Genomic DNA, 17,589 nt, shown 5'->3' with positions numbered 1-17,589 from the left:
ATACATCTCAGTGACCTTATATACATATACTCATGTCTGTCCATCCTAAGTCACTTTAGTCACGTCTGACTCTTTGTGACCCTATGGAGCCTGGCAGGCTCCTCTGTCCATGGGAGTCTCCAGGCAAGAATACTGGAGTGGGTTGCCATTCCCTTCTCCAGGGAATCTTCCTGACCAGGGACTGAATCCGAATCCCTTGTGTCTCCTGCGTTGGCAGGCAGGTTCTTTACCACTAGCACCACCTGGGAAGCCCATTCTCTCATGTGACCGCCACCGAATCAAGATGGGGAACATTTCTGTCATCTCAAGAAGGTTCCCTCGTGCCCTTTCCTAATCACTAATTCCCCTCCCCAAACAAGTATTCACTGTTCTGTTACCTCTATAGATTATCTTGCCTGTTCTTGAACTTCATATAAATGTAATTACATAGTGTACACTCTAATGGGCCCAGCTTCTTTTGCTCAGTATAGTCTTTGAGATTCGAACTTGTCTTCCTATGTATCAGTAGTTCATTCTTAGATTCTGTGTAGCAGTCCATTGTTATATGTCATGAATGTTCCTATGAGCATTTGGGTTATTTCCAATATTTTGCTTTTGTTTTGCTATTATGAATAAAGCTTCTGTGGACAGTCTTCAGTCAGTTCAGTTCAGTCGCTCAGTCATGTCTGACTGTTTGCGACCCCATGGACTGCAACATGCCAGGCTTCCCTATCCTTCACCAACTCCCAGAGATTTCTCAAACTCATGTCCATCGAGTCAGTGATGCCATACAACCATCTCATCCTCTGTTGTCCCCTTCTCCTTGTGCCTTCAGTCTTTCCCAGAATCAGGGTTTTTTCCAGTGACTCAGTTCTTTACATCAGGTGGCCAAAGTGTTGGAATTTCAGCTTCAGCATCAGTCCCTCTAATGAATATTCAGGACTGATTTCCTTTAGGATTGACTGGTTTGATCTCCTTGCAGTCCAAGGGGCTCTCAAGAGGCTTCTCCAACACCCTGGTTCCAAAGCATCCATTCTTCGGTGCTCAGCTTTCTTTATGGTCCAGCTCTCACATCCATACATGACTATTGGAAAAACCATAGCTTTGACTAGACGGACTTTTGTCAGCAAAGTAATGTCTCTGCTTTTTAATATGCTGTCTAGGTTGGTCATAGCTTTTCTTCGATTGAAGAAAAAACTTTTCTTCCGTGAACATTCTTTCATGTGTCTTTTTGGACATAAATGTCCATGTGTCCTTGCCTCTATCTCTCTAAACTACATGTATTTCCACCTGTTGGTTTTTCAGTTGTAGGCATTATCTTTGGCATTCCATTATGAAAGATGATTTCTCATATTCACACATACACCCATGCCATGACCCTCGTTTATGTTCTCTACTACTCCATCCTTCCAATATAACATGCTTTGGATTAGATAAATTTTCAGCATTTATACTAGCATGTAAATGTTATTCAGAGCTGAGCCGTGACAGATTTCTTTTTCTGTACATTTCTCCTTTACCAAGTGACAGTGTTAGAATTTTTAAATAAAGGATTCCAGGGGGACACTGTAGGGTGATAGTGGCAGGAGCACAGCCTTTTTTTATTTATTTTTTCTTTTTGCTGCACTGCACGAGGGGCTTTTGTTCAGGGATTGAACTCTCACCCCTACAGTGAAAACACAGGCTTAAACTGGACTGCCAAGGACGCTCCTGTTCTGCCTTTTAAAAATATTTAAGCACAAGAATCAAGACTTGCCATACAGAAGATCTGGTGACACTCATCTCAGCCTCCTTCAGGTCACACTTTCTCCATCTTATGGGCTTTTCCAGGGTCCAGTCAGGGGACAGAAGCTACATGCTTTGAGTAGAGAAAATTTCATGTAATATATCAATTAGTAGAAGGTGGCTTACTTCTTCAAGAGGTGAAAAAGGACTTTGAGGTGTCCAAAAGTAGCAGGTAGAAAAACAGCAGCTACTCCTAGGCTGAGGGGAGGAGAAGCAGGGGGTGGGGACAGAGAATATGATGGTTGGATGGAATCACCAACTCAACGGACATGAATTTGGGCAAACTCCGAGAGGTAGTGAAGGACAGGGAAGCTTGGTGTGCTGCAGTGCGTGGGGTTGCAAAGAGTTGGATACGACTTAGCTACTGAACGACTCTTAGTCCAAGGGAATGTGGACACTGAAGAAACTGAGGACTTAGTTGAGCCCCCACCAGCACACCTAAGAGATGCCTGTTCATGGGAGGAATGGTTTCCACAGAAAGCACAGCTGGCCAGCTGTGAAGAAACTTGCCCAGAGGGTAAGGGCCCTAACTTGTCCACAGAGCCATTCACCAGATGGGGGAGACAGTTGTCCAAAATAAGGTCTGAACAGCTGCAGAAGCTACAGAAACTGCAGTTGGATGGGAAGAACCTGAGCCTAGGATGTGGTGACAGCTAGTCTATGAGAATTCTTGAGACCTTGGGCCAGTGGCTCCTGTGCTAAATTTTAAACAAAGGACTGGCAAACAGAGAATGTTTTTATTTTTTGCCTGTGCTGGGTCTTTGTTGCTTAGTGTAGGCTCTTCACTGGGGCTCACAGGCTTTCTCTAGTTTCCGCTCACAGGTTTAATTGCCCCACGGCATTTGGGATCCTGGTTTCCTCAGGGATTGAACCCACATACCCTGCTTTGGAAGGCGGGTTCTTAATTGCTTGACCTTCAGGGAAGTCCCTGTCTTATACCTTTTCTTTTTTTTACTATTTATTTATCTGGCTGCTTCGAGTCTTAGTTGTGGCCTGTGGGATCTTTGTTACATCCTGCAGATCTTTTGTTCCGGCATGTGGACTCTGCATGTAGCACACAGACTTTGTTGCTCCTTGGCGTGCGGTATCCTAGTTCCCTGACAGGGATCGACCACCTCCCCGGCATTGCAAGGCAGATTCTTAACCACTGGAACACCAGGAAAGTCTCTCTCTTAACTTTCTTAATGGTGTCCTTTGAAGCACAGTTTTTTATTTTATTTATTTGGGTTTAACCTAATGAAAGTATCTTTTTGTTTTGTTTTATTTCATTTTTATTGGGGTATAGTGTTGATATACAGTGTTGTGGTAGTTTCAGGTATACAGCAAAGTGAAACTTGTTACATACATGTATCTATGTATCCACTCTTTTTTAGATTCTTTTCCCATACAGCCTATTGCAGAGTATTGAGTAGAGTTCCCTGTGCTAAACAGTAGGTCTTTATTAGTTACCTGTTTTATATACTCCAATACTTTGGCCACCTCATGTGAAGAGTTGACTCATTGGAAAAGACCCTGATGCTGGGAGGGTTTGGGGGCAGGAGGAGAAGGGGACAACAGAGGATGAGATGGCTGGATGGCATCACCAACTCGATGGACATGAGTTTGGGTGAACTCCGAGAGTTTGTGATGGACAGGGAGGCCTGGTGTGCTGCGATTATGGGGTCGCAAAGAGTCGGACACGACTGAGTGACTGAACTGAACTTTATATATAATAGAAGTGTGTGTGTGTCAGTCCCAGTCTTCCAATTTATCTGTTCGCCATGCCTTGCCCCTGGTAACCAGTTTATTTTCTACATGAAACACAAAAGGTTTTAATTTTGATGAAGTCCAGGCTGTTTTTTCTCTTGTTGCTTGTACTTTTGGTGTTGCATCTAAGAAACCATCACTTAATCCAAAGTCATGAAGATTTACAACTATCCTTTCTCTTTAGAATTTTACAGTTATAGCTCTTAATATTTAGGTCTATGGTCTATTTTGAGATAATTTTTTGTACTTAGTGTGAAGTTGGAGTCTAACTCCATTCCTTTGAAAATCCAATTTTCCTAGTACCATTAAAAAAAAGACTTTTCTTTGTCCAGTGAGTTGTCTGAGTTCCCTTGTTGAAAACTAGTTGGCCGTAAATGTAAGGATTTATTTTGGAAGGCTCATTTTTATCTCCCTGATATTTGTCTGGCCTTATGCCATATCACAAAAGGCCTTCCCAGGTGGTGCAGTGGTAAAGAACTGCCTGCCAGTGCAGGAGATGCAAGAGACACCATTTTGATCCCTGGGTTGGGAAGACCCTGTGGAGAAGGAAATGGCAACCCGCTCCAGTATTCTTGCCTGGAAAATTCCATGGACAGAGAAGCCTGGCGGGCTACAGTGCATGGGGCTGCAAAGAGTTGAACACAGTTGGGCAAATGAGCACGCACATACACACATACCCATACCACAGTATCTTGAAAACTATAATGATTTCGGTAAAGTAAGAACATCCTCACAATATATACATGTTGTGTGTTTAATTAAAAATGTGTGCAGCCACAGACAAGAGGTTGTCACAAGGCTGATGAGTTCATTTAAAATTTAAACAAGTGAGTGCATGTATTACTCTTACTGCTTTGAAATGGAAGCATGTAAGGTTTCTATACATTAATAATCTCATCTTCACTAATAAAAATACAACGATAACCCCTTTTTATCTGTCAGATTAGCAGAAGTCAAAAAGAGTGATCATTTGTACTAGCAAGGGTGTGGGGAAACAGTATGAATAAATGAGAAGGCCCCATAGGTCCTGATAAGGAGTGACCTCAGTGCAGAATAGTATGTCTAGCACACTACAGTTTGTGTTCTAAAGAAATGTGAGTGATGGTGTGCAATTTACACAGAACAGCTTTTCCTCGGGTGTTCCATTAGCACTTAAGCCAGTTTTACCCCTTTTATACCAGTGTTACCTCTGCCCCTTTTTTATCTCAAACTTCTGCTCAAGTTCCTCTTCAGACTTTCAAGGGGAAACTGTAGAGGTCATTTCATCTCTGATTGCGATGCGGTTCATTTGGTGTCCACTTATCTTCATATCTTCAGCATTTATCAAGTTTCCTTGGAATGGCTCCAGTGCCCTTCGTTTCAGGGACACTGTGATTCAGTTGGTTAGTTTCCTACTGTATTTTTGGCTCACTTTCCCCATGTAGCAGTGAGAATACTCACACAAGCTCTCCTTACCTCGGTTTCTCCACAAGGCTTGCTGGTGGTGACCTTTGCATACTGCTTCAGATTAACTGACTCTCTCACTACCCCGATACATTTTTTTCCTCCAGTGTAAACCCTTTTCCTTCTGCTTAAAACTGTCCATATTTACTGGTGTATGTGTGTGTCCATATATGTACATATATACTTACATATACAAAAATCTGGCAACTGGTTCTAGTGGCCTCCGAGAAGGCCAGCAAGATAAGGATCATTGGGTATGGGTAGTAAGGAGGGAGATTTTCTTCTTACTGATACACTCTTGTTTCTCTTGAATTTTATACAGGGCTTATAGCCAGTATTTTGCAGTAATTTTATTTATCGCTTTTTGGCTTCACTGGGTCTTCTTTGCTGCATATGGAAACTGTCTCTAGTTTTAGTGAGCAGGGCTGCTTTCTTGTTGCAGAGCACAGACTCTAGAGCAAGAGCTTAGTAGCTGTAGTACAGGGCTTAGTTGCCCCCCAGCATGTGAAGTCTTCCCAGACCAGGGATTGAACCCGTGTTCCTATCATTGGCAGGCAGACACTGCACCACCAGGGAAGTCCCTGTAATAACTTCAGATGGGACATTATAAAAATTTTAAATCACTACGTGGTATACCTGAAACTAATGTAATATTATAAATAAACTCCACTGCCTCAAAAAAAAAACCCCATAATATTGGTAAATGATAAATTGACTTAATCACTAAAATATTAATGGAATGTAATATGCAGTTCTAGAATGCATACTATTAAATAATAGTATATAAATAGATATTACACCCACTATATTGATGAAAACATAGATAAGTTAATGATACAGGTTTATGACTAATAAGAGAAGTGTTACTTTCCATTTAATTTATACTTTACAATTCATATAGCATTTCTTATTTAATCCTTAAAACATCCCTTTCGGGTAACGGGTTGTTATCTTCATTTTACAGACAAGACACTGTCTCTTTGAAAGTGCCAGAACATGAATAAAAGACAAATAAGGAAATTAGGGTTGCAAATGGTGAGAATGCAAACCAAACAAGATAGATTTGTACTGTAGCTCAGAAGTTCACCTGTGTCTTCTTTTCATTGTTCTAGGAAGAGTTGCAGGCCAACCTGGACCTGATTCAGACCTACAGACTGCATATTGCCCAAGACATCAACCAGGAAAACCTACAGCTCTTCTTGGGCTCGTATAACGGGTACAGTTGGTTCTGTTCCTTCACTTAAATGCAGACGAGGTCTGAGAAGCTAATGGAAATTTAAGAGAGAATCAGGAGGGGAAGTAAACTGCTTCTTACAGTGTTGTGTGATGGGGTTACTTTCACACTTTCACAACAGTAGAAGAGGAAGAGCTTTCAGATAGATATGAAAACAGCTTTCAAGAGGAATGAATGAACTGAATGCTGTTTCAGGCATATTCACCTACCAGTTGTACTTTTAAGATGTTTTGAGACCAAAAGGACCTAAAAGTTATGTACACACACAAAAACACACAATTTGGGTGACACAGAAAAATGCATGTTGAGGATAGAAGGATAGAAGTTTGGGACCTTAATTCAGTCTCTCTCTACTGATATCCTGTCATCAGGCAGAAGTGAAACGTGAACAGTGGTAAATTCTCTTTTGTTTGTGTATTCCCAAAGTTGTCACATTTCCCCCAGTCACTGAGAGAAGCCCGATTCTTATCTTGCATCCAGCTTCTCCAGTGAAAATGTCAGTTCCTTCTAGCTTCCTGGGTATATGGAAAAAGATTGAGGAAATAGGTCAGCTGTAACTTACCCAGACTTACACAGCCAGTAGGAGCAAAGCAAGTTTTGAATCCAGTCTCTAGCTCCTTCCTCTGTATTACAGAGCCTCCTTATTTTTAGCTGAAATCAGAAAGGATATTAAATACTACAATAAACTGTAAGTACCAGGAAAATCGTTCCCCTAAAAGGTTCCCCTTAAGAAATTATTCCTAGGGGCTTCCCTCATGGTCCAGTGGCTAAGACTCCACCCTCCCAATTCCCGGGTCCCGGGTTCGAGCCCTGGTCAGGGAACTAGATCCTGCGTGATGCAACTACAGATCCCACCTGTGGCAACTTAGAAGCTTGAAAATCCCATGTGCTGCCACTAAGACCCAGCACAGGCAAATAAATAAAATAAAAACAAATATTAAAAAAAATATTCCTGTAAAGTAATTGGAAAATTAGACACTTAGGACTTGAGGATTTCAACAGCATTGCTGTTAAGTTTTCAAGTTGTCTCCTTTCATCATCCTACTGAGTTCCTTTTTCCTTCTCTGTTCCACTCAGGATGCCACTGATGAGGCTACTTATGAACAAAATCTATAAATAATGTCTTCCCTTGTCAGGTGTGAAGGAAAGATAATTTTCATATTCTTTGATACCTTTGGGTTTTCACATCCAGGAAGTAACCTGAGTTGCCATGATTTTACCTGAAACGTGCATTGTTTCCTTTGTGTCTCTCTAGACGCAAAGACCTGGAGATTGAAAGACCCATTCTGGGACAAAATGATAACAAATCAAAGACGTTAAAGTAAGTCTCGATCTGCCCACTAAGTTGCTAGATATACCTGTCTTTGATAGAAGTCAGTGTCTGTGGAGTCTGTGTGCTCCCAGCTGAGTGTCCTCCTATCTGCCTTCCCCCAGGTGCTCTACTTTACTGGTGGTTGGTGACAGTTCACCTGCAGTTGAGGCTGTGGTAAGTATGTCCTGACACTGTGAAGATGAGTAAGGTGAAATATAATAAGTTGTTTGTAGCACACTGCTGATGTACTGGAAACAGTTGGTAGATACTGCTGCTGCTGCTGCTAAGTCGCGTCAGTCGTGTCCGACTCTGCGACCTCATAGACGGCAGCCCACCAGGCTGCTGGGTCCCTGGGATTCTCCAGGCAAGAACACTGGAGTGGGTTGCCATTCCCTTCTCCAATGCATGAAAGTGAAAAGTGAAAGTGAAGTCGCTCAGTCATGTCCGACTCCTAGCAACCCCATGGACTGCAGCCTACCAAGCTCCTCCGTCCATGGGATTTTCCAGGCAAGAGTACTGGAGTGGGGTGCCATTGCCTTCTCCGTGGTAGATACTAGGTTTTGTTAATTCTGATTACACATATCAGGTTTGTGCTTTGTTATCCAGTCTGGGAAAATAATTCCTCATTGATCACTCGGTTTCATCAGAAGGGATCAATAGTGCCCAGACTGTTTTATATGGTGCAGTTCATTCGGTGGCAGATAGTACCACTAAATACCATTTGCTTATCATCAGATTTCTGACAGCCTTGGCCTTCTGCAGCCACCACAAATCTGGAACTGTTGAAGCTGGCTGGAAGGTTGCTGAGAGCCTGCGTACTTTTCTCTACCTCTTTCTCAAGCACATAGCACACTGGTAAAAATAATATGTGTTCATTGTAAAAAATTGGTAAATAGAAGGACAGGAGGAAAAAAATCACGATCCCGAAGACAAGCCACCATGTTTTTCTTCAACATAGATATTGTTGTTTAATCACTAAGTCATGTCCAACTCTTTTGTGACCCCATAGACGGTAGCCTGCCAGGCCCCCCTGTCCATGGGATTTCCCAGGCAAGAATACTGGAGAGGGTTGTCATTTCCTTCTCCAGGGGATCTTCCTGACCCAGGGATCCAACTCGTATCTCCTGTATTGGCAGGCAGATTCTTTATCACTGAGCCACGAGGGAAGCCCCACAGCATAGATTGGATGATACTAAATATACAAGTTTTAGAGACCTGATTACTTAATGCTGTATACAATTCAGTCTTGTAAATATACCCTTGTTTATATAACTTCATTCTCTTGTTGATTATTTATGATTGTGCACCATTAATAATGTTGCCGTTGAACATCCATACAGAATCTTTGCCTGCATTTTTGATCATTTCCCTGGGATGAGATGGAAATAATGTGTCAAAAATCATATACCTTTGTAAGGTTTTTAATGCCTTTTGCCAGATTCCTTTCCAGAAAAGATATAACAGTGTGTTGCTGCTGGCAATGTAGGATAGTGTCTGTTGCACAGCATGCTGTTCAGCTTGGACTTTTCAGTTATTAGTAGTTAATTTGGTTAAAAATTAACTACTGTTAACCACTGTTTTAATTTGCACTTCTTTAATTACACATGAAGCTTTCAGTTTTTCATAAGTCATCATTTTCTTGTCTTTCCCACATATATAACGTAACTTAAGTTTCTGCATGAAATGATCTGGTTTTCTTTGGCCACCTTCACTTCTTTAGCTGAAAAGGTGGAGATACATGTTTTTGATAGATCTATCAAAACCATTTTTTCATGACGTGTATTTGACACAGAAAAATAGTAATGTTTATAGAAAATACCCTTAATGAGAATTTTTAATGATGCTGAGTTGTCTTTCTAAAATTACATGAACTTAAAGTAATGTTGGACTTTCCTGGTGGCTCAGACAGTAAAGCGTCTGTCTACAATGCGGGAGACCCGGGTTCGATCCTGGGGTTGGGAAGATCCCCTGGAGAAGGAAATGGCAATCCACTCCAGGACTATTGCCTAGAAAATCCCATGGACAGAGGAGCCTGGTAGGCTACAGCCCTTGGGGTCGCAAAGAGTTGGACACAACTGAGCGACTTCACTTTGTAAAGTAATGATACCAATCATTTTTCAAGATTGTATAAGTTGGCCATACATATACAGTCTTTTTCTTTTTCTGATTCCATACCTTCAGTGTGTATAGAGAATAACTTCAAAATGCCATCTGTACCACAAACTAGATGCTCTCTCTTCTAGATACATTCAAACCTAACTCCCCTGCCAGAGCCTTTTATCCCCTGAATTGGTAGGGATTTAGAGGGCTGTCCAAGTGTGGAAGAGCAGGAAGAAACTCCACAAGTTCTAGTCTCTAGCTATTCTTGCTTATTCATTCAGTATCATTTTTTGAGCTTCTCCTATTTGCTCAATGGGCTTCCCCACTGGTTCACCAGTAAAGATTTGCCTGCCACGAGATGCAGGTTCAATCCTTGGGTCAGGAAGATTCCCCTGGAGGATGAAATATTCTTGTCCAGTATTCTTGTCTGGGAAATCATGGACAGAGGAGCCTGGCTGGCTCCAGGACATGGGGTCGCAAAGGAGTTGGACATACTTAATGACTAAACAACACATATGTGCTCAGTGCTCTGGAGAATATGAAAATGAATAAGATGGAGTCTTAGCAAGATTGCAAGGAGATCAAACCAGTCAATCCTAAAGGAAATCAGTCCTGAATATTCATTGGAAGGACTGATGCTGAAGCTGAAACTCCAGTACTTTGGCCACCTGATGTGAAGAACTGACTCATTGGAAAAGACCCTGATGGGAAAGATTGAAGGCAGGAGGAGAAGGGGACAACAGAGGATGAGATGGTTAGGTAGCAAGACCGATTCAATGGACATAAATTTGAGCAGACTCTGGGAGACAGTGTAGGACAGGGAAGCCTGGCGTGCTGTGGTTCATGGGGTCACAAAGAGTTGTACACGATTGAGCAACTGAACTGAACTGGAGTCTTAGCAGTTGGACCTGGGGAGAAAGTAGACATGTCAAAAACCAACCATTGTTCTTGGCCTACAAGATCCTGAGCCTTCGTCTTAAACAGTTACAGAAATTACAAAGTGATGAACCAAGGAAAAAGTATGTTTTATTATATTAAATACAGACTTAGGAGTCATTCTTCTAGAAGATACTTATTGTATATCTAGTATGTTCTCAGCACTTTGCCTGGCATTTAGGGATCAAGTTTTTACATTCTTCTTTTTTTTGTTTGGTTGGGCTGGGTCTTAGTTTCTGCGCGCGAGCTTTCTCTAGTTGCAGAGAGCGTGGCTACTCTAGTTGCGGTGCGTGGGCTCCTCTTGTTGTGGACCACAGGCTCTAGGTGCGTGGGTTTCAGTAGTTGTGACACAGGGCTCATTAGTTGTGGCTCATGGGCTCTAGAGCATGGGCTCAGTAGTTATGGCGCACAAGCTTGGTTGCTCTGCGACATGTGGCATCTTCCCAGACCAGGGATTGAACCTGTGTCCCCCGCATTGGCAGGTGGATTCTTACCCAGTGTGCTAACAAGGAAGTCCTACATTCTGCCTTTTAGAGCATATTCTGTAGTAAGGAAACAGGTACATTTGTTTACTTCCTGCATTGGCATTTGTATAAAGAAAAAACCCTGACTTGATGATCCTGGCTTTTAGATCATCCTCTGATTTTAGAAGTTTTGAGTAACCACCCATCAGCCATCCCCAGAGTAAGCATTCAGCTGGATTACTGGTTCTTGCCTAGGTAATTTTCATGGCTTCTTAACTGGCTCGCTGCCTCTGCAGTCTGTCATACAGGCCACTGCTGGTTATTTTCCTGAAACAGTTTACATCCCGTCACCTCAGAAACCCTCTGTGACTTCTTGCCTTCCACAGTCAGCTCAAGTTTTCTCACCCTCTCCCCACAGTGCATCCTCATACCATATACTGGCCTCTGTAACCCCACACATGCCTGGCACATTCACCTTGCATCCCCTGGATCTTTGCTTCTGCTTCCCCATGACTCTGCTGCTGCTGCTAAGTCACTTCAGATGTGTCCGACTCTGTGCGACCCCATAGACGGCAGCCCACCGGGCTCCCCTGTCCCTGGGATTCTCCAGGCAAGAACACTGGAGTGGGTTGCCATTTCCTTCTCCAATGCATGAAAGTGAAAAGTGAAAGGGAAGTCGCTCAGTCGTGTCCGACTCTTAGCGACCCCACGGACTGCAGCCTACCAGGCTCCTCCATGCATGGGATTTTCCAGGCAAAGTACTAGAGTGGAGTGCCATTGCCTTCTCCACCCCATGACTCTGGAAGCCTTCAAATGCCCACCTCTTCTTACTTTGGCTGTAGAAATCCTATTTATCCTTCTGTTCTCACTCAGCTCAGAAGTGAAGTTTTCAAGTACTCTTATTCTGCCTTGGGGCTTCTCTAGTGGCTCAGGAATCTGCCTGCAATTCAGGAGACACGGGGGTTCGATCCCCAGGTTGGGAAGATCCCTTGGAGAAGGAAATGACAACCCACTCCAGTATTCTTGCCTGGGAAATCCCATGGACAGAAGAGCATGGTGGGCTGCAGTCTATAGGATTGCAAAAGACTCAGACACGACTTAGTGATTAAACAACAACATTCTGCCTTGTGTTACATGCTTTTGCCCCTCTAGATTCCATGCTCTTAGCACGGTGTTCTATATGTGTGCTTGGGCAAGCATGTGTAAAGAAGAGATCTAGTAGATCAAGTTAACCATAAAACATTGTTGAACCATAAAACAACCTCCCCAGAACATTTTCTTTGAGGTCCCTGCCTTTGTGGATACAAAGGTATGAGATACCAAGCATGAAAATAGACAAGATTGTAATTCTTAATTGTGATGATTGCTCTGAGAGAAAAAACCATAGAGAAGTTCAACTTTCAAGGGGACAGCCAAAGATCTTGAGGCTTAGAAGAGTCAGGGCGAGAGGAATGGCACCCCTGCTACCTCCGGGGCAGAGGATGGGCATGAGGAGTGGGCACAGGAGGTGTGAGGGCTCAGTCATAAGGACCAGTTGTGCTGGGGAATCATCAGGACCTCAGCAGGTGAGGCCCATAGTTCACATTTTAAAGAAGGAGATAACTTGCCCTGCTGCTGCCTAGCCGTAAGAGGAATTAGGTTCAAAATGTAGCTCTTTAAAGACTCTACTTGTAACGGGTCCAGAAAATGAACTTAGCCAGATTTTTATATCTACTAAGAAATACAAGATATAAAGTATATCATGTAAATATATCTCCTATTTTTTATTTTGGTAATTTCTTTGGCTGATTCAGCCAAAACTGAGTTTCTCCCAGCTGAGCTTCTTGAAAGATCATTCGTGTGCCAAGCTATTTTGTATTTAGCAGTTCATAAAATTGTCTTTCTCTGTTTTTTTTTTTTTTTTTAGGTTGAATGCAATTCTCGCCTGAATCCTGTAAATACAACTTTGCTAAAGGTAATGTGTTTCCTTTCCTCACTGCCAGCCCTTAGTGAGTAAATTATATGTGGTTCAAATCACTTTATTTCTGGAATAGTTGCACAGAAACAAGGAAAACTTCTTTCTGTCATTCTCTTTTTTTAAAAAGAAATTGTTTTCCTGAATATAGTCTCAGTATAGAAAATGGGAAAATAGAAAAAAGAATGGAATATAGAAAGAATAAAATAAAATTACTCATAATCCTGCCACCCACAGGTTACCCTCTGGTACAAAATGCATGTACTGGTCTTCCTCCTGGGTGGTGAGGGGCTGAGCTGGTCTTTGTGGTGGTGCATGGGCTTCTGCTGCTGTGGAGCACAGGCTCTGGAGCGCGTGGGCTCCGTAGTTGTGGTGCTCAGGTTTAGTTGCTCCCTGGTGTGTGGGAACCCGACTCCCTGACCAGGGATCAAACCTTCATCCCCTGCGTTAGAAGGCGGATTCTTAACCACTGGACCCCTGGGGAAGTCCCTCTTATTCATTTTTAAATCATTAAGATTATAGGCTATTTCTAGCCCTGTGTCTGTTTTCCTCAACTTCTTGACATGTAAACAACTTTCTGTGTCATTGAAAACTTCATAAGCATTATTTAATGTTGTAAGATATTAGATAATGGATAGAAGTTCTTCACAAGCTAAATTCCCTTGTATGGATAAGAGAGTTTTCCAGTAGCATTGTCACAATTTTTCCAGTAGCATTGTCACAATAAGGGTAGATGCGTTTTCTGGAGCCTGTAGTGGAATATTTAAGGGCCTGACCTCCTGGTCCGAATTTGGATTACAGTATATTTAAGTGCTAAACTTACGTTGCTTACTGCTGCTTTCTCAGCCTGAAAGACCTCTGCTTTCTTCCCTTTTTCTTTGAAGTGCAGTTAAAAGGGAAGTGCTGCCACTATAAGCAGCCCATAGTTCCTGGAAATAACGCTCTGATGTGATAAAACTCAGAGTGTTCTAGGGTCCAGGTGATTGATGAACTAGTCTAAAACATGAATTTTTTTTTTTTATAAGTATGTGGTTTCAGATTAGCTTTTCAATGCAAGTTTGAATCAGTTTTCTAAAAGTGCAGAACTGAACTTAACAGTAGCCACAGGTGTGCTTATTTCTGGGCAAAAATGCCCATCCCACAGCAACGTGATGGAATTGATTCTCTGATAGGTATCCAGCTTGGAAATAGTCCTTCCCAGTACTGTCTCTAAGTATGAGAACTGTTTTACGATTCTAATCAGATTTTGACTCCTAAACTTCTTGAAAATACAGCCTGGGCTAATTAGGTCTGTTTTATACTTAAATCAGGTTAAATGTTTGTTCCTGATCTTACACTTAGAATTTTCAGGGAACTGACTATTCCTTGTTAACCTCGGATTCCTGTGCCTCCTCTGGCATTCCCATCTGCAGAATAACAGTCTACCCTCAAAGTTTTCATGTTAGTGAAGGTTTCATGAGGTTCATGTCTCTTTTCTAAAAAATTCCTGAATACGCTACTCTGTGAGTATGGAATACTTAACAAGTAGAAGGAAGAAGGTAGCCTCGTGATTGGCCATTGTGCCCTACAAGTAGCGTTCTCTGCGGATTGGCAGGGTATGCATCTCCGGGGCTTGTTAGAAATGCAAGTTCTTGAGCTCTGCTCCAAAGGCCTCGGGCAGGAACTCGGAGTTTTAATAAGCCCTCCTGGTTATTCCAATGCATGATAACAAAACCCTACTCTAGAAGTTTTTGTGCAGATGACAGTAATCAATGTGTAAAGATTTATGAAGTGAGAGAGACCCTCATCACTCCCAACAGTGAAATTAAAATGTCTGACCAAGCAGGTTGGCTGAATCCAGCATCAGTGCCTGATCGTAGACCTCCCCTTAGTCATGAAGTGGAGACAGTGTAGAGTTGAGAGGGAACTTTTAAGAGTTTGGTGCCTTGAGAAGTAGGGTCACACTGCTTGAGGACTCTGAAAGTAAATCCTCCAGGTAGAGGCAGAACCAAGGTAGTAGTTAACTTTACTATCACCCAGTGGAAAATTCCTGACATGGACCTGACAGCCGGGCCCTGCCCTACTGATGAATAAATAGTGAATAATCTTTCAGAATTATATCCAAAGTTATTGCTAGAATTTAGGTCTGCGTATAAGAGTGCATTGAGGAGGGACTTTCCTGGTGGCTCAGTGGTAAAGAATTTGCCTGCCAGTGAAGGGGATATGGTTCATTCCTTGATCTGAGAGGATCCCACATGCCATGGAGCAGCTAAGCCTGTGTGCTGCAACTGCTGAAGCCCACAAACCCTAGAGCCCATGCTCCACAGCAAGAGAAGCCATCGCAATGAGAGGCCTGCGTTCCACAACTCGAGAGTTCCCCCGCTTTCCGCAACTAGAGAAAGCATGAGCACAGCAGTGAAGACCCAGTGCAACCAAAACTAAACTAATTAATTAAAAAACAAAAAGAGTGCATTAGAAGATGGACACTAGGGTGCAGTTAAACATTAAGGAACCTGTAATTTGATTCTGTCCTGTTTGACAGGACCCTGGATATGCAGAGCGTTCCCCTTAAGTGTATTCAAGTCTCAGCTGACTTACATGTTTTCCCTTCTAGATGGCAGACTGTGGTGGACTACCCCAAGTAGTTCAGGTAAGGAGACTTTTTTTAAAAAGCACCCATTTGATTTCAGTTCTCTGTCCGTGCAAAGATTAACAGCTTCTTCTTTTGTCTTCCTAGCCTGGGAAGCTCACCGAGGCCTTCAAGTACTTTTTGCAGGGAATGGGCTACAGTGAGTAGTACATAACTTTCTATTCTAACCAAGATTTATTGATAAATGGGGTCATTTTGGCATCTGGGGAGCACTCAGTTCTCAGGGCGTAACCTCTGTGCTAGCCAGGCTGAAGTTAAGTAGAAACCAAAATTTTTTATGAAAGATTCTTCTGCGCATATATACAAAGATGAGTAATGCGTACTTGTGCCAGGCACTCTGTATTCTTAACCTTAAGAGGTAAGTTCTGCTATTAGTCCCATTTTACAGAAGAAGAAATTGAGGCTTAGAGGCTAAGCATGTTTCTCAGGATAACATTTCAGGGGTAGAGCCATGATTCAGTCTTAACTCCAGAGTCCACATGTTCAACCACTGAAGCTTTGGCAGTCCTGGCTGTGAATATGAGGTTGTTACTTGCATTTGAACTTAGCTGGTTAATGACTCCTGGTCTAGAGAAACAAGTTACATCAGTGAAGTCTGCTCCCCACAGGAGATAAACTTGCAGAGTATTTCAGAGTGAATCCAAGGATGTGTCGTATCATGTGCCACTGTCCTGGTCTCTTGTATTGTGAGACTCCTGAGCTTTCTCATTTGTCCCAGGATATCCTCACTGGCTCCTTTCTTGGAGTTTTAAAAAGGAAACCCCTTCTACCCAGGTACAGAGCTCTGTATCCAGTAGGGTGATTTTTCTCCTGTCTTTGGTGTCAGTGTGATTAATGACCACTGGGCAGCTGCTCTGGGCAGCAGCTGGACCCCTGGGTACAGCCCTGTACCTGGCAGGCAGCCCATGTATGTCTCGTCTGGAGTGGCCGTGTCATCCCTGTCTGTGAGCCACTATCAACCGAGCCCACACCCCTGTCCCTCTGGCTCGCTGGGAGGAGCACAAGTCCCTCTCCTTTCATAGGAAGCAGTTCATTATCCAGGCAGGTTGGCTGTTTATAGTGGAGGAAAAAGCAGTTGCCTTTGACTAGTTGAGAGAAGTATCATCCAAGATGTTACTGAATTATCAGTTAGCCTTCCGTCCTTTCTGGAACCTTAGAATGAAACTTTGCCCCTGGCTTAGTTTGTTCTGTCAGTGTCTGCCAGGTAACCAGGTTTACCACTTGGCACTCTTGGGTCACTAACCTGCCTTTTCCTGTGTCCATCCTGCTTCCAGTCCCGTACGTGCAGCTCAGTCACCTGAGCACCGAGTCAGGTACCTTTCTCTGTGCTGGCCCCGCCCCTGCCTCCCAGCGATGCTCTCCTGGCTGCCCGCAGCATGTCCATGGTTTCCCTGTGCAGTGAGAGCCCGATAGAACGCGGCTCATTGTGCCCCGAGAGAGTTAGCCTGACGGTCCAGCCCTGGTTCCCCAGGAGTAAAGGGGTGGGTTGTAACAGCCAGGGTCGCAGCAGCAGCTGAAACTTCATAGGGGGCCCTTCTTCCATCACCACCACCTACTGAGTGATCCTTGAGTTAACTCCCAGACACAGGGTTCTCAATTATGAAGGTTGGAGCCTATGCCCGGAGAATGCAGGTACTGGCATCTTCTGACCCCAGCATTGAAATGACAGCTGGAGGAGTGGCTTGTCTTAGAAAGACAGGCAGGGAGGTAGGCCAGGTTAGGCCCTTTCCTAGCCAAGCTGGAAGGACCTTACAGCCAGAGCAGTGGCACAGCAGAAGTCTGACTTAAATAGACCTCCAGTGTGCTTTCTCACAGTCAGCCTGCACCTCGGTGCCTGTGCAGAGGCCAGCTCCAGGCCCCCCTCCCCTCCCTGCCCCTCACCTACCTACATGTCTCCTCCCTAGGTAGCAAGGGTCACCTGTGGACACAGATGGTAGTCTTGTTGTATCGGGCTTGCACTGTGTGTGTGAAACACCTTCGTACTTGTGTGGTGTGATTTGTCTTTCT

General features: G+C 43.4%; 1 protein-coding gene across 12 annotated transcripts in view; it reads left to right on the top strand.

The window, feature by feature from the left end:
- The window catches only part of NDRG3 (NDRG family member 3), a 63,297-nt gene that overhangs the window by 43,762 nt on the left and 1,946 nt on the right, over positions 1-17,589 (top strand). For 7 of the 12 annotated variants that reach the window (XM_025000554.2, XM_025000558.2, XM_025000553.2 and 4 more), the window contains 7 exons: positions 6,066-6,169; positions 7,443-7,508; positions 7,622-7,673; positions 12,906-12,953; positions 15,547-15,582; positions 15,670-15,721; positions 16,857-16,895. In XM_025000554.2, coding sequence (XP_024856322.1) covers positions 6,066-6,169; positions 7,443-7,508; positions 7,622-7,673; positions 12,906-12,953; positions 15,547-15,582; positions 15,670-15,721; positions 16,857-16,895 — 397 coding nt within the window. 12 annotated transcript variants of the gene reach the window in all.

Source organism: Bos taurus, chromosome 13, assembly GCF_002263795.3.
Source record: "Bos taurus isolate L1 Dominette 01449 registration number 42190680 breed Hereford chromosome 13, ARS-UCD2.0, whole genome shotgun sequence".
Lineage (NCBI taxonomy): Eukaryota > Metazoa > Chordata > Mammalia > Artiodactyla > Bovidae > Bos > Bos taurus.
The sequence above is the reverse complement of the archived record's forward strand: the minus strand, read 5'-3'. Positions and strand labels throughout refer to the sequence as shown.